This window comes from Megalobrama amblycephala, linkage group LG10 (genome assembly GCF_018812025.1).
Source record: "Megalobrama amblycephala isolate DHTTF-2021 linkage group LG10, ASM1881202v1, whole genome shotgun sequence".
NCBI classification, from domain to species: domain Eukaryota; kingdom Metazoa; phylum Chordata; class Actinopteri; order Cypriniformes; family Xenocyprididae; genus Megalobrama; species Megalobrama amblycephala.
Genome location: NC_063053.1, coordinates 4,893,482 through 4,920,866, shown reverse-complemented (window position 1 = coordinate 4,920,866; position 27,385 = coordinate 4,893,482). Strand labels below are relative to the sequence as shown.

General features: G+C 37.6%; 1 protein-coding gene across 6 annotated transcripts in view; it reads left to right on the top strand.

Moving 5' to 3' along the window:
• The first annotated feature begins 3,900 nt into the window (after positions 1–3,900).
• zmp:0000000755 (phosphofurin acidic cluster sorting protein 2) overlaps positions 3,901–27,385 on the top strand; it is a 49,467-nt gene continuing 25,982 nt past the window's right edge. For 2 of the 6 annotated variants that reach the window (XM_048204062.1, XM_048204061.1), the window contains exons 1-3: positions 3,901–4,222; positions 26,021–26,108; positions 26,513–26,602. In XM_048204062.1, coding sequence (XP_048060019.1) covers positions 3,996–4,222; positions 26,021–26,108; positions 26,513–26,602 — 405 coding nt within the window. In that variant the 5' untranslated portion in view covers positions 3,901–3,995. Of the gene's footprint in view, positions 4,223–22,257; positions 22,753–26,020; positions 26,109–26,512; positions 26,603–27,385 lie in introns of those variants that run through there. The other 4 variants (XM_048204064.1, XM_048204063.1, XM_048204066.1 and 1 more) reach the window with 4 other exon arrangements.

The window sequence follows — 27,385 nt, the reverse complement described above, 5'->3', positions numbered from 1 at the left end:
TTTTACTTTGGATTACATTACTTTTGTGCTAACCCTTATTTGCTGTCACATATATAGGATAATCTTGTACTATTTTGACATATGCAAAGAAAAAATATATTCCAAAAAATATATTCTATTCACCAACAAGAGCCTCAACAGATTCTTTTTCAAGTCTTCAAAATACTAACACTAATGTACCTGTTAATGTTTGCTGATAGTAACACTGAATAAAACAAAATCACATCTTATGATTTTAAAACATATTTACTTAAAATTAATAGTTAGAAAACAGCAACATTACAAAATATTGAAAAACACTGAAAATATTGAAAAAAATATTGAAAAACAGCAACATTACAAATATTGAAAAACATGAAATTCACAGCAATATCACTGCTACATCAAATATTTCATCTATATTTCATATATTATTATTATTATTATTATATTATATTATATTATTTCATATACATATTTCATCTAGCATATTTCATATATATTCATCTATATTTCCCCCTCACCACCGGAAAAACTCACGAACGTATATAAGCGGCAGGTTTATTATGAAAAAAATATAAATGTTAAAAAAATGAAACATTAGGAGAATCAATGAATTGTGAACAATTTACTGCCATTGTTTAAATATGTAATCATGTAATCCATAAAAAAGTAACTGTAGTCTGATTACGAGTATTTTAAAAAAGTAGTTTACTCTAATTACAAGTACTTGATTTTTTGGATCTGATTACGTAATCCGTTACTACCCAGCTCTGTATATATAAATATGTATATATATATATATATATATATATATATATATATATATATAAATATATATATATACACACTACTGTTCAAAAGTTTGGGATAGGTAAGATTTTTAATGTTTTTAGAAGTCTCTTCTGCTCACCAAGGCTGCATTTATTTAATTCAAAATACAGTAAAAACAGTAATGTTGTGAAATATTATTACAATTTAAAATAACTGTTTTCTATTTGAAAATATTTTACAAAGTAATTCATTTCTGTTATGCAAAGCTGAATTTTCAGCATCATTACTCCAGTCTTCAGTGTCACATGATCCTTCAGAAATCATTCTAATATGCTGACTGGAGTAATGATGCTGAAAATTCAGCTTTGATCACAGGAATAAATTACATTTTACTATATATTCACATAGAAAACAGTAATTTTAAATTGTAATAATATTTCACAATATTACTGTTTTTACTGTATTTTTAATTAAATAAATGCAAACTTCTTTTAAAAACATTAAAAATCGTACTGACCCCAGACTTTTGAACGATAGTAACACAAGTTTGTTTGTGATATGAAACCGATTTAAAGGGTTAGTTGACCCCAAAATGAAGGTTCTGTCATTAGACCTTCATTCATCTTCAGAACACAAGTTATTTTTAATGAAATCTGAACGCTTTCTGTCCCTCCATTGACAAACAAATACCACTTTCAAGGCCCAGAAAAGTAAAAACATCATTAAAGTGATCCATGTGACTCCAGGCATTTAACCTCTTTTTTTATTAAGCATTGTGAGTATATTCCATCCCTTACCCATAATTTACCACTTTATTTACAAAATATTAATCTCCAAAACGTGTTCACATGAGCATCAAGGCGCATGTGTGTGTTGTTGACATGAGATGTTGTTACATGAACATGCATTTTAGATTAATATTTCATTAAAATATCTTCATTTGTGTTCTGAAGATGAATGAAAGTCTTACGGGTTTGAACTACATGAAGGTGCGTTAATGAATTTTCAATTTTGGGTGAACTAACTCTTTAAGTCTGATGATTTTATGACCTGCCGTCTGATACCTGCTCAACTGTGATCCAGACTCTCCACTAGATGGAGCTACAATCAAGTGTGTGTGTGTGTGTGTGCGTGTGTGTGTGTGTGTGTGTGTTAGCAACTGAACATTTTTGTTGAGTTAATAAGAATATTAAATAGTGTCAACAGAGAACAGAAAAACACCAAACTCCATCATACAGACATCATACATGTGCAGAACCGAATACATGATGTCATGCCACGTCTGACCTCATCTAATGTTGATGACATCACGTCATTAAAAGGTTTAAAAGCTTACAAACAAATACAAAGAGGATTTACCAAGTGCATATATGATTAAATATTCAAAACAACTGAAAGAAGAAAACATAAAACAAATGAATTATCAGAAGAATAAAACTAAACTAAATTATTATGCCGTATTCTACAAATATATTTGACTTTTTGGTTTCTTACAGTCTTAATATACTTGTAGGCCTAATGCATAACCTCAGCTTTGTGGTTGTTGGATTTATTATTATCTCATTTCTGTTTGTGAAAATGGACAAACCAGCAAATGTGTTGTTTTAACTTAATTGCAGTTTTATTTAACTCAACTATTGTTTAAAAAATTATGTATTGCTTGCTTAAAATGAACCAAAAGTATGTTGGAAATAAACATTTATTAATATGTTTAATAAATTAACATTTATTAATAAGTTTAATGAATTATAATTAAACAATAAACATTTATTAAATTGCTTATTTATAGATGTTTACCTTTTGATTATTATTGTTGCCTCTAGTAATTATATTTCCAACCTATTTTGGGTTCATTTTTAAACAATGGCTGGGCAAAAATTTAACCCAACCAATTGATGTAAATAAATTATCATTAGATATAACTAAAACAAAGATTATGTTATTTGGAAAGTATACTAAACATCAAGTAGAACTGAAAATTGATAATATTAGAAAGAGTCTATGAAAATAAATTTCTTGGTGATATTTTAGACCACAAAATCTGCTGGAAACCACATATAAAACACATTGAAGCAAAACTGGTAAAGACTATATTAAATAAAGCGAGATATATTCTGGATAATAAATAATTGTACATTCTGTATAATACACTCATAGTGCCATACTTAAGTTATTGTGGAAATCTGGGGAAATACCTACAAAACCAACCTACAGTCATTATGCACATTACAAAAGAGAGCAATCATCATAATGTAGGATATCTGGAACATACAAATTCACTATTTTTGAAATCAGATGCACTACAGTTTATTGATCTGGTTAAATTTAAGACGGCACAAGTTATGTTTAAAGCAAGAAATAATTTACTTCCAGAAAATTTACAAAAATTGTTTATGGAGAGGCAGGGTGGGTATAATTTGAGAGATGAATTAAACTTTAAAAAGCTCAACAAAAGAACAACTCTAAAAAGTGTGTGCATCTCTATATATAGGGTAAGGTTGTGGAATAATCTGGAGCAGGTGTTAAAATATTGTGGAAACTTTAAACAGTTTAAAAAGTTAAAGTTAAAACGAGTAATTAGAAGGATATGAGGATGAACAAAAGTGAATGTGAGGGTGGGTTGAAAGATTGATCGTATCAAAAGGGTGATGGGTCGTTTGGTATAAAAGGTAAAATTTGGTTTGAGTCGAGTGTATAGAAAAATATTTAATATAGGCTATATTGGAATTTTGAATGGTTGTATAAGGGGTGGGTAAATTAGTTTTTGCATCATCCCGCTCCTTTTCGGACATATGTAATAAATTGATGATTATTCGTAGATATTGTTTTTTTTATGTATGTGGTAACACATTTATTGTATTTTCATATTTTATTTTTTATTGGTTGTTGTTTGAAATAAAAAGAAAAAAGAAAGAAAAGAAAAGAACCGCTGGTTTGTCTATTTTCAACCCAGCTTGGGTTGTTTTTCACCAATAATTTTTTTAAAGTGTATAATTAAACTATTACTAAAATAATAATATTAAAAAATAATATTAAATATATTATGATTATTTATGTGTATTGAGGTCAGATGATGATGCAGCGCCGCCTGTAGGTCAGACTGCGCGCGCCTGTCGAAGCTCCGCCTCAGAGATTCATCTGCTCCGGTGAATCAGATTCCCGTTCAGAGAGTCGCAGCGCCGCATCAGCTCTATTCGACCCGCGGTCAGAGCAGTGGATGCGCGAGCGGAGCGGCTGAAGTGATGATGGCGGCAGCGCTGGAGAGAGGAGGGCTTCGGGCCGCCTTCCTGAACCCGTCCAGCGGCGGTGGCGGAGCGGCTCCCACTGCAGCGGCGGCGGCGGGCGGAGCAGCGGCGGCTTCAGCGTCCGGCACGGTGCTGTGCGGCTCGGGCTCCAGCTCCATGCCCGTGCCCATGAACCTCTTCGCCACCTGGGAGATCGACCGCTCCTCTCCGAGCTGCGTGCCCCGGTAAGTGTGTGTGTGAACTGTTTGTTTGTTTGTTTATTGATGTCCTGCATCATTGCTGGTCGCTGTTACTGATGTGACTGAAGTTTGACACAATGACATCATGTTTACCACAGCACACTGTAATAGTATTGGTAATATTAATAATATGCTGTTGCAAGGATTTGTCAGAGCCACGGTACAGTGATTTTAACACATATGGTACTGGAGATAATATTTATGCATCATATTTAAATGGTACAGTGTACTTTAGTGTACTTTAGTACTTAAGTGATAGTGCAGCCAAAAATCATCATTCTGTCATCATTTACCATTTCTGCCACATAAGAAAAATAATCATACTTTGGTAAATCTTAATTATGACATAATTGTGACATACTAAATTATGACATAAAAAGTCATAATTATGAGATTAAGAAGTTGAAAGTATGAGATGGAAGTTAAAATCATGTGTTTTAATATCATAATTTAGACTTTTTATGCCATAAGTATGACTTTTTAAATCGTAATTTGTACTTATATGTCGTAATTTCGACTTGTGTCATAATTAAGATTTACCAAAGCATGATTATTTTTCAGATGGTGGCAGAAATGATCTTCCACACCCTCATCGTTCAAAGCTGCGACTCAAGAAGAATGTGTTTTTTTCCATAGAATGATTTTTTTTTGTTCAAAATATCTTGTTTTGCGTACGACAAGAGTAAATGTATTTTTGTTTGAACTATCCCTAGAGAAGATCACGGTTTATGGTGCTTTAGTTAGCGTTGTGTGGTTTGTTTGTGCACATCAGTTTGTGTGCAAGTCTTGTTATCTATGAAGAGCTTCTCACGCCTTTGATGAATTCTGGAGCAATCACCATCAAACACTTCACACTTCACACACTCCTGCAGCTCCAGACTTTATCAGTTTAATGGGAAAACACTTGAATCTTTTCACATGAGGTGCTTTGCATAAAAGCGTCTGCTAATGTGTTTGAGCTGTTTCTGGATCAGCATCACTGGATTATTTCAGTTCTGATGTTTTCACTTTCCTCTTGTATCCGACATTCACTATGGGGAATTCCAGAATGCTTTCACACCCCCATCATAATATGTTTTCCGGGAAGTGCGTGATGTTCCTTCACCCCGATGTGGAGTTTCTCCCGTTGATGAAGAGCAGGCTGTGTTTGAGACGCTTCCTGCTCTACCCATCATTCTTGTGTGTTTGTGTTTCTTTCTGAAAGTTTAATCGGCCGCCGTCTTCAGAGAAACACGTGCTCCGTCCGCTCTGGAAGCCTCTCTGCGTTTAGTTTCTTGGGCTGCTGCTGCTGCTGAGGTCAGAAAACACTGAGAATGATGGATTATAAAGCCTGTGAGCGCAAGAGCAGAAACTGACGGACGGATGCAGTGTTAGAGCTCCAGATGTGTGCAGTGGAGCCGCTCCATTCATCAGCTCTGACCCAGATGTGTTCCAGCACTCTGACCGTAGATTAATCCTTGTGTGTGAGTGTGTGAGAGTGAGTGAGTGTGTTTGAGTGTGTGAGTGTGTGTGTGTGTGCGTTTTCATGATTTATGAGGACACAAATTTGTATAATGACATGGGTATTACACTGATATTACGACGTAAACATGAAATATGAGGACATTTCGTGAGTCCTGATATTTAAAATGGCTTTAAAAACATACTAAACAATGTTTTATTAAAAATGTAAAAATGCAGACAGTTTCCTGTGATGGGTAGGTTTAGGGGTAGAATTAGTGTAGGGGGAGAGAATATACAGTTTGTACAATATAAAAACCATTATGTCTGTTTTGATATCACTTTGATAGCAAAACAAACCTGTGTGTGTGTGAGAGTGTATTGTGAGTGAGTGTGTGTGTTTAAGTGAGTGAGTGTATTGTGAGTGAGTGTGTGTGTGTGTGTGTGTGTGAGTGTGTGTGAGTGTGTGTGTGTAAGTGAGCGAGTGTGTGTGTGTGTGTGTGTGTGAAAGTCAGTGTGTGTGTGTGTGTGTGTGTGTGTGTGAGAGAGAGCGTGAGTGTGTGTGTAAAAACCAGTGTGTGTGTGTGTGTGTGTGTGTGAAAGTCAGTGTGTGTGTGTGTGAGAGAGACCATGAGTGTGTGTGTAAAAACCAGTGTGTGTGAGAGTGTGTGTGTGTGTGAGAGAGAGAGAGTGTGTGTGTGTGTGTGTGAGAGAGAGAGATAGAGAGAGTGTGTATGTGTGTGTGTGTGAGAGAGTGTGTGTGTGTGAGAGAGAGAGAGAGAGAGAGAGAGAGAGAGTGTGTGGTGTGTGTGTGTGTGAGTGAGTTAGTGAGTGAGTGTGTGTGTTTTTGTGACATATCAGGACACAAATTTGTATATGTGAATGAGTGTGTGTGTGAATCAGTGTGTGTAAGTGAGTGTGTGTGTGTGTGTGTGTGAGAGAGTGTGAGTGTGTGTGTGTGTGTGTGTGTGTGTGTGTGTGTGAGTGAGTGAGTGAGTGAGTGAGTGTGTGTGTGTGTGTGTGTGTGTGTGAGAGAGAGTGTGTGTGTGTGTGTGTGTGTGTAGTGAAGTGTGATGTTCAGAAAGCTAGTTCAGCATGTATCCAGTGGGAGAGTAGATGGTGTTGTCAAACACACGTTTTGCAGACTCAAGTTTTTCAAATATTATACATATTTCAGTCCAGAACTGACTCAGATTTTTTTTAAAGTCGTCATGTGAATGTTGTATTATAATATCATTATGGAATATTGCAGTGTTTATTCTAAATGATTTATCGGTGAGCATCATTATTGTTTTAAATTCATGTGTCTCATGATCTTGAATCAGAATAACTTCCCCTCCCTCTTGCAGTGACATCTCTTCTCTTCTCTGATGACGAGGGCGGGGCAAGCTGTCACTCACATGAGATCCACCAATAACAAACCACAACCATCCAATCAATTCCCCACAGACAAAATCAAGCCCCGCCCCACTTTTGTTCTTGTTCCAGGATATACAGCACAATAGGGAAGAAAAGACGAGTAATTCTAAATTAACTAAAAGCATCACTCAACAACAACTGACCATTCAGACGATCCCGATAATCTCAGAATGCGAACATCATCTGATTAATCAGCACGACTGATAAATCATCTACCATGTTCATGTTTTAGAGGAGCACTGTGAGTGATTAGTGGATTAGACATGATGATATTGGTATTGTTAAATGATAAACCTTTCCATTAGTTATGAACATCGTTAATGTAATGTAAATTAAAACATGTTCATAATAGAAAAGTTTTTGAATAAATGAATAGATCTGCACAGAAAGCGTTTCCAGTAACAGGTTATTATCCGGGCGATGTGGTGTTACAAGTCAATGAGAAGATAGTGCAGCGTGTGTTTAATATTTCAGAACGAGTGTGAATGTAGGTCAGTGTGTGAGAGTCGTCAGAAGATCATGAAGATTCAGATTGAGGCCGTTATTAAGCATTCAAAATGATCTTCTGTTCCTGTTAGTTAAGACTGAAGTTATGTCATCTCGTCTCACGACGCACTCATGAGTCACGTGTCTGCTGTGAGTGAGGATAATAAGGGTCGCGTCGAGATCTTGAGCTCCTGCAGCTGTCGCAGCACATGTGGAGGGACGGGTATCTCAGACTGTAAACCATCCGTCTCGTGTTTCCAGCAGGAAGCCCGTCTGACACATGTATGTTGTAGATCATGATGTCTGTCAGATACACCTCACTCGCTGTCATGTCGATAATGTGGTTCATTCACACACTTTTACAAGCAAATTCTGCATTTGGTTTATAATATTGTTTCACTGCATTTGTTCAGATTGTGCTTGTGTTTATAGTTAATGTTCAGTGATATTATAGATTCAACTGCACTGACACTATCAGATGAGAACTAAATTGATCTGAATAATGACACTAGTTTGCATCGTTATTGTAATAATTGGCATTCTTTTTAGTTTTTTTCTTCTGCTCTGGAAGTCTATGGCAGCCTATAGAACCGTTTGTGGGAAAGTTATGAAAAAATCATAAAAGTGGTCTCGTTAGATTTGGGGCGTCATGCCGAGTCGAATGATATCCAATTTTCCCATATTGGCCATTTTGGCTGTCAGCCATTTTGAATTTTGTAGTAAAATGCTGTATTTAACGAAAGCATGAATGTATTATTACAAAACTCTGTAAGGGTCATCGGCAAGATGCCCTGAAGGAGTCTGAGAAGATTTGGACCAGCACCATCTAGTGGTAAAAAAAAAAATATTTACATACTTACAACTTTGGATGTGGTTGACTTATTTTCTCGGGAGTTGCCTCCTTAGATTCCTGAATCCTTGCCGAGTCCAATGATACCAAACATGCTAGGTTTCACCTTATGGCTAATGCAATGTTGTGATTTAGCATTTAAACAACATTTGAAACCGTTAGTCCGATCAAAACGCAACCACCGTAGGAAAATCAGAAACATAAGTTGTTGCTTATATTTTACGAATGCATCATTACGAAACTTGGTATGGGTCAATGGCACGATGCCCTGATGGAGTCTGAGAAGTTTTGGACCAGCGCCATCTATTGGTGAATTTTTTTACATGCTTATAACTTTGGATTTGGTTGACTTATTTTCTCGGGAGTTGCCTCCTTAGATTCCTGAATCCTTGCCGAGTCCAATGATACCAAACATGCTAGGTTTCACCTTATGGCTAATGCAATGTTGTGATTAAGCATTTAAACAACATTTGAAACCGTTAGTCCGATCGAGACGCAACCACCGTAGGAAAATCAGAAACATAAGTTGTTGCTTATATTTTACGAATGCATCATTACGAAATGATGCCCTGATGGAGTCTGAGAAGTTTTGGACCAGCGCCATCTATTGGTGAATTTTTTTTACATGCTTATAACTTTGGATTTGGTTAACTTATTTTCACACGTGATTTCATGTGATTTAGCGTTTAAACATCATTCACAAATATCTCTGAAACCGTAGGAAATTTGGAAACATAGGTCATTGCTTAAACGCTAATGGCCAAATGTCAAAACTTTGATAGTAAGTGGCAAAGAATGCAATCAAAGTCAGGTGTGGGTCATTTTTAATGTGTTCATACATATAAATGTCTATAACTCCTAAACAAAATTAAATATTTTCACCAAATTTGACACGCTTTATGTATGGGGCACTGTGAGGACACACAAAAAAAGCGGTGGGACTGCGCCTCTTGGTGGTGCTATAATTGCAAAAACATGAAATTGGCTCTAACTACATAACCGTTGGTCTGATTGACTTCAAAATTGTCATACAGTGTCTTTGTCTCAGTTGCCATCATAGTTTGTTATGACAGTGTTGGTCTGCTGTTAGCTTCCTTGTTTGCTTCTGTTATGCTTGGCCCCTTAATTGCTGCTTGCAGCTATATTTGATTCTGCTATTTTAATGTTTATTACTATGAAGCTGCTATTACTCTCCGACCCTAAACGTGTCTCTTTCTCTCAGTCTGAGAAGGTATAAAGATGGATGTAGTCGTGTTCAGGAACCGTTTGGGGTATTTGATAAATTCAGTAACCTAAATCACTGCTATAAACAGAATCACGTCCTCAACAGAAGCTGCATTACACTCAGATTACAGCCCATAATTCCCCTGAAAATTACAGCTTTGGTCAAATGAAATCAAATGATTCATATTGTGTTGTGAATCATTTTCCTCTGCGATATCTCCATTTGTTCTTCTCAGCATGAAGTGAGGAACTATTGATGGTTTGATTCACATAGACAGATGTGTGTCTGTTTGTGATGATATAATTCATTGTGTTTAACTAGAAGCTGTTTTTCATTCTTCATATGATTCAAAAGCATAATTTTGCTTTATAAACATTTCATGTAGAAAACATGACATAAATGCTTGAAAAGATGTTTTCATGACATCCGCTCAGACATCGTCACCTTTATTTCTATAACACTTTTTACAATACAGATTGTTTCAAAGCAGCTTTGCAGTGATAACAGGAAAATGATTCAATAATGCAAACAGGTCATATAAGCTGTACAGCAGCTCTAAAAGAAAATACAAAAGAAGTGAGGCATGTTTTACATTTATGCATTTGGCAGACGCTTTTATTCAAAGCGTCTTACATTGCATTAAAGGTTTACACCCTATCAGTTCATGCATTCCCTGGGAATCACACCCGTGACCTTGGCGTTGCATGCGCCATGATTTACAGTTTGAGCTCCAGGAAAGGCAGTGTGTTGCAGACCAACTGTTCTCCATGTATGTGTTGTGTGCATTACATGAGCGTCTAATCAGATGCACTAAACCCTCGTGTGCTGTAAACAAACCTGCTGTAATCTGCTTGCAACCAGCAGACACGCCAAAGCCGGTGTTAACTCATTGTGTCATCGACACTAACCGCTGATGTATTATGATGCATGAATCTGTGCCAGGTGTTGGTGTGTGAAATCATCATGGCTGTAGTGATCCAGGAGTTTTCTGTCAGTTCAGGAATCACACAATCGTGTTTAACTTTATCTGAAGCATGTTTCTACACTAGAATGTTTATGGGATCGTGGTGTCAGAAGAGTTTGGACGCGTCCGCATGCAGGGAGGAGCCGGTCAGGATGAGAGCAGAAACTCTCTCTCTCTCTTCTCTTCCTCTCTGCACTCAGGCATTTCCTGTGCTCGGTTGTTCCAGCAGGCCATTTATTTCAAGGACAAAACAGCTGCGCTCACAGGCGTCCTGAGCAGATCTTGTAAGCAAATGCTTCTTCAGGCGTGCATTGACGTCTCATTCGCTCAGTGACATTAAAGTCGGCATGAAACAGAAGTTTCTTCCCTATTGTGCATGTGCTGTATATCTGAGTGAAACGGCTTCTGGAACAAGAAGACCAAATGTAGGGCGGGGCTTGATTCTCTCTGTGGGGAATTAATTGGATGGTTGAGGTCTGCTATTGGTGGATCTCATGTGAGTGACAGGTTGCCCCGCCCTCGTCATCAGAGAAGAGAAGAGATGTTGCTGGAAGAGGGTGGGGAAGTTATTCTGATTCAAGATTATCAGGAACATGAATTTAAAACAATAACAATGTGCACCGATAAATCATTGATGAACATAAATCAACATTGCATATTCCATAAAAAAATAAGAATGGTCCATTTTGATTTCATGGTGACTTTAAGTGTTCACAGATTTCAGTGATACTTCATGAACTTGGTCTTGGTCAGTCTTTTACTGATTTAACGTCACAAACAATGTCCGTGTCCTTCGGAGAACATCTATAAATCACGTGCCTGTGATCTCTGGCTTATTTTATTGACTCTGGAGTGAAACAAGAACAGTTTCTTCTCGCTGAGCTTTGACTTTCTCTACTTTTATTGATTGTTTTGTGTCCAGCCTTTTCTTGTTCTGTCTTGTTTCTCTTTCAGAGTGTTGACTGTGATCTCCTGACTAAGAGTTTTAGGACAGAAACACTCTTTATTTCCTCTTCTTTCAGACACGTTACCATGTTTTACTCTTCTCGTGAGTTGAGCAATAGCAGTATTGATGGGCGGACGAGTCTCTGATCACTCTCAGTCACACTTGTGTTCATCTGTGTGACGTCAGAAAGCTGCAGAAGTTCAGAACGGGTCGTTTGTGCAGTTTAGCTTCTGCAAATGGAAGTTTTCTGAAAGTTTGTTTTCATAGTGCAACCAACAGTCAAATTTAATACACTTTGCTCATATGACTGAAAGTTCATTGTGTAAAAATGAGTTACAGCAGATGTCTAGTTGCTTTGGACTGTAAATAAGAGTTATTTCATGTGTTTTTCCACAAGGTATATTTTTCTGATTGTTAAGTCTGACGTCACCGACTGTGGGTCCAAAAGCAAACAACAGATGATTTTAGTGGTGTAACGTCTCAGAAAGATCTCTGTCCATTTGGAGCAGTGTGGCCTGCAGACACGAGCGTGTTCAGCTGCTGTACTCTTGTGTTTGGACTCTTTCAGGCTGTAAATCCGGTGATGTAAGGCCGGAGGCTTCGCTCAGGACCGGCTCGGATCCGCTCACATGTCGCGTGTTATTCACGCTCTCTGAAACACAAAAGCGTGTCTTTCAAACCCGTCCGATGCATTCACACGCTCTGCAGGACTCTTTAAGACATCGAATAAATATCTTGAGTATTTCCACCGTTTTTGCTTGGGGCATGTTGTCACAAAGTCAGAGAAAGTTGTTATTTAATATTATTTACTGTGTTATTTAAATTGTTTAAATATAGCTGCGAGCAGCGATGGCGGGCCCAAGCCCGGTGGCACCGCCACCCCGGTGGCTTCAGGGCAACTGTGCACAGCGGGCAATAGGCACTTAAAACGGTTAAACATCAAAGGACTATGTCAAATTCACTCCACATTTACTGCACTACAAGGTGCCACTATAGAGCCCCTCCTCCCTGCCCATTTTCAAAGGATTACATGTGCCAAGTTTTAACATTATTCTGATGAATTTTGAAGCAAATCAGGTAAAAATAAGAGGGTGATCTCAATGTATGCTGAAAGTGACACATTTTCTGCTTCCAGTTGGTGGCGCTATTACTTTGAATCACAATAGTCACATCCATGTGATCAGCCTTGTACAACGAAGACTAAGCCGAAGTTTCATCAAAATCAATTAATGTATGCAGAAGTTATAACACTTTGTTTCCCTTTTCTTGCCATAAATTCGTTGCCTCGCCACGGCCAAACCGTTTGAGATATCCAAAATCCGTTTGCAATTAAACAACTTCAATGTGTTAGCAACAAGTTAAAAAAAGTTTGGTGTAAATTGGATAAACCCTGTAGGAGCAGTAGTATAAAATTCATAGCCTGTTTTTTCAAAAAATTAACATTCAAACCAAAATAGCTGACTTCCTGTTGGTCGGAGCTAATGAATGTAAATTAGAAAATTGTCCGGCTTGATGAGAACAATATGTGTACCGAGTTTGGTGATTGTAGGAAAAACTAACCCCCCCACTTTTGTCAAAAGGTGGCGCTACTGAGCCCCTCCACCACGCCCATTTCTATGGCTTTGTCCATGTCTACTGGTTGACAATATTGATGTGTGTGTCGAGTTTCATGCAATTTGAAGCATGTTAAGAGCCTCAAAAACACTCAAGAATATTATTACAGTTTGACCTGTTGCCATGGCAACAATATTTCAAATATCAAAAATCCTGTCATAGGTCTACATCTGCTGTGTATTGACATTACACTGATGAAGTTTGAAGCAAATCAGGTAAAAATAAGAGGGTGATCTCAAAACATTTCAAAAGTGATACACTTCCTGCTGCCAGTTGGTGGCGCTATAACTTTGACTCACAATAGTCACATCCATGTGATCAGACTCCTATAACGAACACACTCGTGAAGTTTCATAAAGATCAATATATGTATGCAGACGTTATAACACATTTCCTGTTTCCTTTTTCTCGCCATAAATTCGTTGCCTCGCCACGGCCAAACCGTTCGAGATATCAAAAATCCCCTGGCAATTTTTAATCATCAGTGTCTTGACTTCATGCTGACCGAGTTTGGTGGCGATCGGATTAATCGTCTAGGAGGAGTATATCAAATTCCAGAGCATGCGTTTTTCAAACAACCCTTAATAGCTGACTTCCTGTTGGCGTGGTGTTTAACTTAGAGCACGAAAGTTGTTCGGCCCGATGAGGTCTATATGTGTACTGAGTTTCATACTAATACGTGCAAGCGTGTTTAATATATGGACCAAATTTTCAGACTTTTTTCAAGGGGGCGCTGTCGAGCCCCCCTGCCACGCCCGGGTACCAGCCTCTCCGGCGTCCTAATGGCCGCGGATTCCAATGTGTGTGCCAATTTTCAAGAGTTTTTGAGCATGTTAAGGCCCCAAAAAGCCCCGGAAGACGGAAAAAAAAAAAAAAAAAAAAAAAAAAAAAAAATAATAAATATAGCTGCGAGCAGCGATGGCGGGCCCAAGCCCGGTGGCACCGCCACCCCGGTGGCTTCAGGGCAACTGTGCACAGCGGGCAATAGGCACTTAAAACGGTTAAACATCAAAGGACTATGTCAAATTCACTCCACATTTACTGCACTACAAGGTGCCACTATAGAGCCCCTCCTCCCTGCCCATTTTCAAAGGATTACATGTGCCAAGTTTTAACATTATTCTGATGAATTTTGAAGCAAATCAGGTAAAAATAAGAGGGTGATCTCAATGTATGCTGAAAGTGACACATTTTCTGCTTCCAGTTGGTGGCGCTATTACTTTGAATCACAATAGTCACATCCATGTGATCAGCCTTGTACAACGAAGACTAAGCCGAAGTTTCATCAAAATCAATTAATGTATGCAGAAGTTATAACACTTTGTTTCCCTTTTCTTGCCATAAATTCGTTGCCTCGCCACGGCCAAACCGTTTGAGATATCCAAAATCCGTTTGCAATTAAACAACTTCAATGTGTTAGCAACAAGTTAAAAAAAGTTTGGTGTAAATTGGATAAACCCTGTAGGAGCAGTAGTATAAAATTCATAGCCTGTTTTTCAAAAAATTAACATTCAAACCAAAATAGCTGACTTCCTGTTGGTCGGAGCTAATGAATGTAAATTAGAAAATTGTCCGGCTTGATGAGAACAATATGTGTACCGAGTTTGGTGATTGTAGGAAAAACTAACCCCCCCACTTTTGTCAAAAGGTGGCGCTACTGAGCCCCTCCACCACGCCCATTTCTATGGCTTTGTCCATGTCTACTGGTTGACAATATTGATGTGTGTGTCGAGTTTCATGCAATTTGAAGCATGTTAAGAGCCTCAAAAACACTCAAGAATATTATTACAGTTTGACCTGTTGCCATGGCAACAATATTTCAAATATCAAAAATCCTGTCATAGGTCTACATCTGCTGTGTATTGACATTACACTGATGAAGTTTGAAGCAAATCAGGTAAAAATAAGAGGGTGATCTCAAAACATTTCAAAAAGTGATACACTTCCTGCTGCCAGTTGGTGGCGCTATAACTTTGACTCACAATAGTCACATCCATGTGATCAGACTCCTATAACGAACACACTCGTGAAGTTTCATAAAGATCAATATATGTATGCAGACGTTATAACACATTTCCTGTTTCCTTTTTCTCGCCATAAATTCGTTGCCTCGCCACGGCCAAACCGTTCGAGATATCAAAAATCCCCTGGCAATTTTTAATCATCAGTGTCTTGACTTCATGCTGACCGAGTTTGGTGGCGATCGGATTAATCGTCTAGGAGGAGTATATCAAATTCCAGAGCATGCGTTTTTCAAACAACCCTTAATAGCTGACTTCCTGTTGGCGTGGTGTTTAACTTAGAGCACGAAAGTTGTTCGGCCCGATGAGGTCTATATGTGTACTGAGTTTCATACTAATACGTGCAAGCGTGTTTAATATATGGACCAAATTTTCAGACTTTTTTCAAGGGGGCGCTGTCGAGCCCCCCTGCCACGCCCGGGTACCAGCCTCTCCGGCGTCCTAATGGCCGCGGATTCCAATGTGTGTGCCAATTTTCAAGAGTTTTTGAGCATGTTAAGGCCCCCAAAAAGCCCCGGAAGACGGAAAAAAAAAAAAAAAAAAAAAAAAAAAAAAAAAAAATAATAAATATAGCTGCGAGCAGCGATGGCGGGCCCAAGCCCGGTGGCACCGCCACCCCGGTGGCTTCAGGGCAACTGTGCACAGCGGGCAATAGGCACTTAAAACGGTTAAACATCAAAGGACTATGTCAAATTCACTCCACATTTACTGCACTACAAGGTGCCACTATAGAGCCCCTCCTCCCTGCCCATTTTCAAAGGATTACATGTGCCAAGTTTTAACATTATTCTGATGAATTTTGAAGCAAATCAGGTAAAAATAAGAGGGTGATCTCAATGTATGCTGAAAGTGACACATTTTCTGCTTCCAGTTGGTGGCGCTATTACTTTGAATCACAATAGTCACATCCATGTGATCAGCCTTGTACAACGAAGACTAAGCCGAAGTTTCATCAAAATCAATTAATGTATGCAGAAGTTATAACACTTTGTTTCCCTTTTCTTGCCATAAATTCGTTGCCTCGCCACGGCCAAACCGTTTGAGATATCCAAAATCCGTTTGCAATTAAACAACTTCAATGTGTTAGCAACAAGTTAAAAAAAGTTTGGTGTAAATTGGATAAACCCTGTAGGAGCAGTAGTATAAAATTCATAGCCTGTTTTTTTCAAAAAAATTAACATTCAAACCAAAATAGCTGACTTCCTGTTGGTCGGAGCTAATGAATGTAAATTAGAAAATTGTCCGGCTTGATGAGAACAATATGTGTACCGAGTTTGGTGATTGTAGGAAAAACTAACCCCCCACTTTTGTCAAAAGGTGGCGCTACTGAGCCCCTCCACCACGCCCATTTCTATGGCTTTGTCCATGTCTACTGGTTGACAATATTGATGTGTGTGTCGAGTTTCATGCAATTTGAAGCATGTTAAGAGCCTCAAAAACACTCAAGAATATTATTACAGTTTGACCTGTTGCCATGGCAACAATATTTCAAATATCAAAAATCCTGTCATAGGTCTACATCTGCTGTGTATTGACATTACACTGATGAAGTTTGAAGCAAATCAGGTAAAAATAAGAGGGTGATCTCAAAACATTTCAAAAAGTGATACACTTCCTGCTGCCAGTTGGTGGCGCTATAACTTTGACTCACAATAGTCACATCCATGTGATCAGACTCCTATAACGAACACACTCGTGAAGTTTCATAAAGATCAATATATGTATGCAGACGTTATAACACATTTCCTGTTTCCTTTTTCTCGCCATAAATTCGTTGCCTCGCCACGGCCAAACCGTTCGAGATATCAAAAATCCCCTGGCAATTTTTAATCATCAGTGTCTTGACTTCATGCTGACCGAGTTTGGTGGCGATCGGATTAATCGTCTAGGAGGAGTATATCAAATTCCAGAGCATGCGTTTTTCAAACAACCCTTAATAGCTGACTTCCTGTTGGCGTGGTGTTTAACTTAGAGCACGAAAGTTGTTCGGCCCGATGAGGTCTATATGTGTACTGAGTTTCATACTAATACGTGCAAGCGTGTTTAATATATGGACCAAATTTTCAGACTTTTTTCAAGGGGGCGCTGTCGAGCCCCCCTGCCACGCCCGGGTACCAGCCTCTCCGGCGTCCTAATGGCCGCGGATTCCAATGTGTGTGCCAATTTTCAAGAGTTTTTGAGCATGTTAAGGCCCCCAAAAAGCCCCGGAAGACGGAAAAAAAATAAAAAAAAAAAAAAAAAAAAAAATAATAATAATCCTTAGAAGAACAAGAGGGCCCTGCGCGAATTTTCGCTTGGGCCCTAATAATAATCCTTAGAAGAACAAGAGGGCCCTGCGCGAATTTTCGCTTGGGCCCTAATAATCCTTAGAAGAACAAGAGGGCCCTGCGCGAATTTTCGCTTGGGCCCTAATAATCCTTAGAAGAACAAGAGGGCCCTGCGCGAATTTTCGCTTGGGCCCTAATAATAATAATCCTTAGAAGAATAAGAGGGCCCTGCGCGAATTTTCGCTTGGGCCCTAATTAAATAGTAAGACAATTATGGCAAACAACAAAGCACAAAGCAATTCATAAATTGGCCATAACATCAAACATCAAACATAACATCCAGAAATATTAAACCATTGTTTTAACCAACTGTAGTTAAAGAATTAATGCATACAAAATAATACTAGTGTGACAACTTGCCTTAACCTGACGTGATCATATTGTCCATTAATGGTCGTATGAGAGCGCATGTTGTGTTTTGATCTGATTTTAATGCTAACAGCCTGTGATGTGGATTTGTGTGTCTGGGATTGTAGGGCACGCATTATAACACCTGTATGTGTATATGGGATAAAGCAAGTTTGTTTTTGTGTGTGTGTGTGTGTGTGTGTGTGTGAGAGAGAATGTGTGTGAGTGCATTTGTGTGTGTGTGTGAGAGCGTGTTTGGGTGTGTGTGAGTGTTTGTGTGAGTGAGTGAGTGAGTGTGTGTGTGTGTTTGTGTGTTTATTTGTGTGTGTGTGTGTGTGTGTGTTTGTGTGTAAATGTGTGTGTAAGTGAGTGTGTGTACGTGAGTGTGTGTGTGTGAGAGCGTGTTTGGGTGTGTATGAGTGTGTGTGTTTGTGTATGTGTGTGTGTGTGTGTGTGTGTTTGTGTGTGAGTGTGTGTAAGTGAGTGTGTGTACGTGAGTGTTTGTGTGTGAGTGAGTGAGTGTGTGTGTGTGTTTGTGTGTGTGAGTGTGTGTGAGAGTAAGTGAGTGAGTGTGTGTGTGAGTGCATACGTGAGTGTGAGTGTGTGTGTGTGTTTGTGTGTGAGAGTGAGTGAGTGTGTGTGTGTGTGAGTGCATACGTGAGAGTGTGTGTGTGTTTGTGTGTGAGTGAGTGAGTGAGTGAGTGTGTGTGTGTGAGTGAGTGAGTGTGTGTGTGTGAGTGAGTGAGTGTGTGTGTGTGAGTGCATACGTGAGAGTGTGTGTGTGTGTGTGTGTGTGTGTGTGTGAGTGAGTGAGTGAGTGAGTGTGTGTGTGAGAGTGAGTGAGTGTGTGTGTGTGTGTGTGTGTGTGTTAGAGAGGGAGTCTGTGTGTGTGTGTGAGTGTAAGTGAGTGCGTAAGTGAGTGTGTGTGTGTTTGTGTGTGAGTGTGTGTGTGTTTCCTGATCTCAGTGACGCAGGATTCATTCAGAGAATTAAACCTCAGTTTGTGACTTCACCATCTGCTGTCGAGGAAACGATACTGCTAAACACTTTTATAATAAAATTAAATTGTTTTATTTTACTACATTTTACTATTTTACTTCATTTAAATATAATTTTTAATTTTAATGCACTTTTTCTTTTGTATATTTGTCTACTTGTATATACCTGTGGCACATTAAAAGCCCCAAACTATTTTTACTGAGCTTTTTCTTTTGTTTGATGTAGGACTCTCTTTCACCCCTTTCAGGACATCTGTCCACCTCTTGTACTGTTCATTTTTCCATTCGCAGCTTCTCATGTGTCCTGAATATGTTTCATCTTTTCACATGTTTTCTTATGATTTCTCCCATCATGCTCTCGGTCAGCCGTGAGTTCTTAAATATTCACAAGAAGCTTTTAAACAAGCAGTTGCTTTAGCAGCTCTCAATAATGCAGGAGCAGAGAGCAGATGATAATGGACCGAAACAAGAACAACGTGTGACGCTGTTGACTGAGAGACAGGCAGGCAGAGAGAGAGAGAGAGAGACGGGTTCACTCTCAGCTCTCTGTGAATAGAAACACGCTGCAGGTCACTGAGGTTTCTGTATGACATGAATGTAGATCGACATCCTGATGTCTGCATGAATGGAGCTGTCTCTCTCTTTGCCTGTCTGTCTGTGTGTAATTTCTGACGGAATAATGACCTGAACACACCCTCATCTGCCATTGGTCAACCAGACAGATAACTCCGCCCCAAACGCACACCATTAGTTGAGCCAGTGTTCATTTGATATCAGATTATTCTGATACTTTCTCTGTACGATGATAATGATGATGGTGATGATGATTAGAGCTGGGTACTGACACAGACTTCACGATTCAATTCAGTTCTGATTCACACAAGCTCTCGATTTGATATCGATTCATGTCCCCACCTTTAGAAACAGTTTTGAGGTTAATTGATCTAATTTTTTGTCACTGGAAAATAGTGATCTATGACATTGTATCATGTTGAATATCAAAGTTTTTTGTGTCTATTTGTTAATGAGGGATTTGTGAACACATCAATGTTTTTGAATTTGTTGAGTGGATATTAATATTTTTTATTTTAAAGGAAAAAAGAGAAAATTAGATCCTTGGGGTAAGATGGGCCACCAGAATTTGCACATGTTGTTATTATTGTTATTATTTTTAAATTGAATACTATATACTATAATATAATATTTCCATGAATTAGATGTACATTACAGACATCTTCACTCTCACTAAAACCTATTGGTTAGTTGAGTGAAATCATTCAATTTGATTTCAGTGTTTCTATTGTGACATATCTTCAATTAAAATATGGGCAATTAAATATGTAAATATTCATATGCCTGTAAACAAGTCATAAAATAATTTTATCTTTCAGATGAATCTCTTTTACTGGGTTTCTGCTTTCTCTGTCATCTGTTATTCAATTATTCAACTAAATAGTTCATTTTAAATGGAATAGTTGATTTAGTATTTTACATTAATGATGATGACACTTTAAAAATATAAAAATATTAATAAGAATTATGTCAAAAGCAATTTATACATTCTTTAAAAGTTTATCCATGGGGATATTACCTTTTAATATTTTACATTTTGTGCTAAAACAACTAAATTAGCAAATATTTCTATTTATTTCCTATAATAACACATTGGCTGATAATCATTTTACCATTAATCAGGAAGGAAATGCTTTCCACATATTTGTTAGACACTGAGAATGAATGTAAACTTGTTTGTTCACAGTTAAACTTCACAGAGTAGCTTCCTTTTAGTTTAGGGCCTCATGAAATCCGTTTTATTTCCCCACAAATTCTGTTTTCCATTTTATTTTATTTTTTGGGATTCCGTTTTGTGATTTAAAGGCCCACTGAAGAGTGTTGGAACACGCAGCATTATTCAATGTGTTGACGTAATTTCAACTGAATAAGGAAGACAGGGCGATATATCGAACAGCCCCGCCCCTTTTTTAAAATAGCCAATAGCGTTTTAAGTTACAGCTCGGCCAGAACCGTTAGACTCTGTAAAACCTCAGTTTCCTTCTAATCTCTAACCGTTTCTCCTCCGAATGCCTTTTATATCGTTTTACTATACAGTATTCTGTGCAGAATTCAAATGGGTCCGATACCTTTTGTGGTCTGTGCCGACTCGCGGTGATCCGCTCCATGCTCTCATGTCTCTGGACCGGAGCAGACTGTGCTCATGTGACACTAATGCGAAAACGGACTTCATTCACGTCAATGGAAAGCATATTTACACTGTCAGAATCGTTCCCTATTATCTATATAGTGCACTATGTGCCATTCACCATGTAGAAACTAGAAAATGTGTGAACAAGTGACTGATTTCAGCCGCAGCAGTGTAGGAGGGGGCGGGACTTCAGATTCTAGAGAGCATTTGATTGGACAGAAGATTTGACGAGAAACTGAAGTGCGATGTGATGTCATGAAAATCCAAGATCCATTTTAGCGGAAGTGAGAGACTGTAAGTTTTGAATGCTTATATCTCCTAAATGTGAATTTTGTCATTGTTTTGGAACACACCAGCTTATTCATAACCTTAAGGCTAACATATTCATATTAAAAGCTAAAAAAAAAAACTGCAATTTTGATTTCAGGGGGACTTTAATACAAATTTATATAAACTTTGACAATTTATTCAAGCTTTTAAAATGTAATGAAATGAAAATATAACAATTGATTTACACCAAACATTGCATTTTTTTTTTTTTTGTCAAATAAGATGCTGCACAACAGAACTGTATAAATTTAAAACAGATGAAAAAATATCTTGGTTTTATGATATTCCTTAGAAATAATAGCATTATTATTGATACTTTGAGACGTACATTTTAATATACAGTAGTGATATATTTCTGTCATGATGTCTTTAAGTTAAACGGAACTTTTATTTTGACGGTTTGTCATGAAGATCTTCAGTATCAGTATCATTGTGTTTCAGTATCAGTGTGTATTTGGTAGTTTTTCTCAAGTGAAACGGTGAATATCTTGTGAAGTGTCTCTCAAAGCAGCTGTAGAGATGATGTTCATGTGTCCATGTCCTCATACTGTATATTGAGACGCAGATGCTGATGCTGAAGTGTGATTTCTACAGAAACAGTCAGACGCGCGTCTCTTCGTTTAGGTCTGCGCATGCGCATTAGCTTGATCCAGCCTGAAAATTAGTTTTTTTTGTCATGATTCGAGAAAAAAAAAAAAAAAATGAGACAGTTGTTGTCAGATTTCTTTGGTGATTACAAATATGAAATTTAATCGAAAGCTTGGCAAACAGCTTTGGAGAATGTGATGTTTCCCCATTCAAAGAGATAGGAGCTGCACTTGGATGCCCGAGAGGCGTTTCAAAGATGGCCGCCGAGTGAAATTACTTGTCTTAAAGGGACTTTGGTGATAGGCTGTTAGATTAATCCAAATCGAATAAAAATATCCATAGTTATCGACGTAAATTGTATCGCGATATGATATCGTTTATCGTTTTAATGTCATACTATTATATCGCGTGTCAAATATTTATATCTCACTTTTTGACCGTTAAAACGGAAGCGTCACGCTGTGTTTATGTTTGGATTTTGTAAATAACAACAAAGCCCCGCCTCCTTTGATTTGATTGGCTATCACGGCCATTCTGTCATTAACGGTAACAAACGCCGTTAGACTGTTGATCAGCTCAGATGAAAGAGTCGGTGATCTTGTTGACATTTTCAATTTTGGGACACCAAAGTACAGTTATTATTATTAGGCAGTTATTTCACGACTTTTATTATACACCACGGATAAAAAATACAGACTCCGGACCTCAATGGTTGGTGTGGACATCGAGTTTAAGTCACTGAATGGCTTTTCTGAGGTAAATTTGACGTGACATGATACTGTTCTCAAGCTGTATATTTTAAGTCTTTCCGCGGTTGAAATACTGATTTCATTTCAGTAAGTTCTACTGTACTTTTCAACTCTCCTTCTGATGTTCATTCATGTTTATTTACTGCTGTAACTAGTTAGTTAAGAAGAAGAGATGATCGGTTCAAATGAGGTGCTACAGCGATCTGTCACTCACCACACATTAAAGAGACACAAAAACATTCATTCAATCACGATAAAACTGACAGGATTTAAAAGCTGATTCTTTGTTTCATATCAAAAGTATCAAAGCACAAAGATTATTGGATGGCATTAGTGTTGTTTTTTGTTAACGCATCGAATGAAAACAACAGAGACTAAAAGATCGATTCTTTGAATCTATATAGAGATCAAAGTGAATATCAATTGGAATCTATATTGCCAGCCCAGCACTAGTGATGTTGATTATGATGATGTAGTTTCAGTGTGGCAGTGATTTTCATTTCTCTGTCAGACTGAAGCAGCAGCAGAAAGTGGGTCAGAGAAACCGACAGACAGACAGAGAGAGACAGACAGCTGTGTGGATGTTGACATCTCTGGAATGGTTTTGTGTGGAATGAGCTCTGGGTGGAGAGAGACGGATTCCTCGTGTGTGTGTGTGTGTGTGTGTGTGTGTGTTCTGTAACTCAGAGCAGCTGTGATGCAGGAAAAGGAAATGCCTGAGAGTCTCATTTCACCAGCGCTGGATCTCATCACAGAAACACACTGAACGCACCCATCTCTCACACACACACACACACACACACACACACACACACACACACTCACTACATAGAGAGAGAAGACATGGTGTAGCACTGAATGTTTACTATGTTCAGTGATATTTATGTCCATTTGAATGTGAACGCTTAAGAGACTCATCTGTCTGAAACTATATTACTATATTAAAAATTGTATATATGTGTGTGTATATATAGTTGCAAGAATAAGTGAACCACTTGCAGAATCTGTGAAAATGTTAATAATTTTGACAAAATAAGGGAGATAATAAAAAATGCATGTTACTTTTTATTTAGTACTGTCCTGAGTAAGATATTTTACATAAAAGGTGTTTACATATAATCCACAAGACAAAAAAAATTGATGAATTTATTAAAATAACCCCATTCATAAGTATGTGAACCATTGATTCTTAAAGGTCCCGTTCTTCGTGATCCCATGTTTCAAACTTTAGTTAGTGTGTAATGTTGTTGTTAGAGTATAAATAAAATCTGTAAAATTTTAAAGCTCAAAGTTCAATGCCAAGCGAGATATTTTATTTAACAGAAGTCGCCTACATCGAACGGCCAGTTTGGACTACATCCCTCGACTTCCTTCTTTAATGACGTCACTAAAACAGTTTTTTGACTAACCTCCGCCCACAGGAATACACAAGAGTTGCGTTTGTAGAGTGTGTTTGTCGCCATGTCGTCGAAACGCTGTTATTTTCATCCCGCAGTCCAATCACCGGGTCTGATTCCGGCTCAAACTGATAGGGTAAAATTAAAGACATGTTTACAATAACACTGAGCGCGTGCATCTCCACGTTATGGTAAGAGGCGTGACCTTTCCGGGCAAGGAGCGCTAAGCTGCTGTCGAATCACAACACAGGAACCGCTGGCACAATCAGAACTCCTTACGTATTTCTGAAGGAGGGACTTCATAGAACAAGGAAGTCATCAGCCCGTTTTTATGACAGTGGAAACAGCGGTATACAGATAAGTAAATTATGTGAAAAATACTGTGTTTTTTTACACGCGAAACATGAACACATGTTATATTGCACACTATAAACACAATCAAAGCTTCAAAAAAACACGAAAAACGGGACCTTTAATACTGTGTGTGGTTACCTGATGATCTATGACTGTTTTTTGTTTTGTGATGGTTGTTCATGAGTCTCTTGTTTGTTCTGAGCAGTTAAACTGAGCTCTGTTCTTCAGAAAAATCCTCCAGGTCTTGCAGATTCTTCAGTTTTTAAGCATTTTTTGCATATTTGAACCCTTTCCAGCAGTGACTGAATGATTTTGAGATCCATATTTTCACGCTGAGGACAATTGAGGGACTCAAACACAACTATTAAAAAAGGTTCAAACATTCACTGACGCTCCAGAAAAAAACATGATGCATTAATAGATGGGGGGTGAAAACATTTGAAATTTGAATATCAAGGTAAATTGTATTTAATTTGTCTTCCGGGAAACATGCAAATATCTTCTGTTGCTTCCGAAGGGCAGTACTAAATGAAAAAAAGTGATATTGAAGCAAAATAAGAAAAATTTGGACCGCTTCATCCTGTCCAAAAGTTTTCACCCCCTGACTCTTTAATGCATCGTGTTTCCTTCTGGAGCATCAGTGAATGTTTTAACCTTTTTTAATAGTTGAGTTTGAGTCCCTCAGTTGTCCTCAGTGTGAAAAGATGGATCTCAAAATCATTCAGTCACAGTTGTAAAGGGTTCAAATATGCAAAAGATGGTGGAAAACTGATGAATCTGCAGGAGCTATAGGATTTTTCTGAAGAACAGAGCTCAGTTTAACTGCCCAGGACAAACAAGAGACTCATGAACAACCATCATAGATCATCAGGTAACCACACACAGTATTAAAAATCAATGGTTCACAAACTTTTGAACTGGGTCATTTTAATAAATTCAGCTATTTTTTGTCTTATGGATTATATGTAAACATCTTTTATGTAAAATATCTTACTCAGGACAGTACTAAATAAAAAATAACATGCATTTTGTATTATCTCTCTTATTTTGTTAAAATTTTGCACATTTTCACAGATTCTGCAAATGGTTCACATACTTTTTCTTACAACTGTATGTGTGTGTGTATGTGTGTGTGTGTGTGTGTGTGTGTGTGTGTATATATATATATATATATATATATATATATATATATATGTATATGTGTATATAGTGCAAAGTGTAGTCAAGTCAGCTTTATTTCTATAGCACTTTATAGAATATGAATTGTTTTAAAGCAGCTTCACATTAATAAACAGGAAAATAACAGAATCAATGATACAAACGTCATCTAATTCAATTTCAGCTGTTAAGCAACTCTAAAAAGACAGTAAGTGTTGTTATTCAGATCAATTCAGTTAAGTGTTGATTCAGTTCGGTTCAATAACTGTGTTGATGCTGCAAAATTCATCAATTATGAAGTGGAGTCGAATCAGCTATAAAGCGTGTACCTGTAGTTGACTTTCTGTGTGCGTGTCTCTCTCTCAGGCTCTGCAGTCTGACGCTGAAGAAGCTGATCGTGTTGAAGGAGCTGGATAAAGACTTGAACTCGGTGCTCATCGCTGTCAAGATTCAGGTGAGTGTCTGAAGCATCGTAGAAAACACTGAAACGACTCGAGTGTAAATGGTTTAATTGTTTGTGCAAGACAACATTTGAAGACCCTTCTGTCTAGGCTGAGTCGTACCGCGGGTACTTCTGTTGTTATAAAAGACAAATGGAATATGGTAAATATTTAACATGATATTTATGTTTATTCATTTAGCAGACACTTTTATCCAAAGCAACTTGAGGAATACAACAAGTGATTCTTCTTAATGAGGCAATAACATTAAAAGTGCTAGTAATAACTTTCAGACGTCATTTAGAATAGTACAAGAGCAGAAAGGGATTAAGGGTTATCAGCATAGACAAAAAATGTAAAAAAACATTTTTAATTATATATTATTAGACATTTACATGTGAAGAATGTGTGTGTGCAGGGCTCCAAACGAGTGTTACGATCTAATGAGTACGTCGTTCCTCCCAGCGGCCTGATGGAGACGCAGCTGGAGCTCAGCTTCTCTCTGCAGGTAAAAAATGTGTTATAAACCGGTAAATCCAACAGCTATTTTCTGGTGAATTAGCAAGGCCATGTTGATACTTAAATCTGTTTGGTACTCTTAACATATACTGACATCATCCACCATAATAAAGCTCATCACAAGAAGCTTTTCCACAAACTGAGGGAAATATTGATATATAGTGTCATACACACAAATCCAAAACACACAACACTAAAATAAAACTAATAAGGAACATAATTAATAAAATTGAAAGCCATCAAATGTGAAGTTCACACAGGGAATTCTGGGAATGTCAGTTTACGGCTCTACACTGTAAATTATAAGATTGAAATGAAATGAAAAAATTATAAGATTCTCCATATACAGTCAAACCAAAATTTATTTAGACACCTTGAACATTTCATTCATTGATACAGTTAATTCACTATAGTTAAAAAAATGGTAATAAAATATGACAAGATCTCAGTTAAACTGTGTCAGAAAAAATTGATCTTAATTATGTCAGATAACACTTAAGCAAAACATGGTCAGGTCAAAGTGTCTGAATAGTTTTTGGTTCCAAATTTTTATTTATATTATTATCATTTATTTATTTCTTTTTATTACTGTATGAAGAATTTTTGGGTACAATATGTCACAGTTTACTTTATTTTGCTATCTTCACTTACATAAATGATCTATAGTGTCCTGTACCCACTTGTAAAAATATATCAAAAATGTCTGAATAATTTTTGGTTTGAGTGTATATAGTACAGGAACTTACTGTTGGCCACATTTTTACAGACTTTT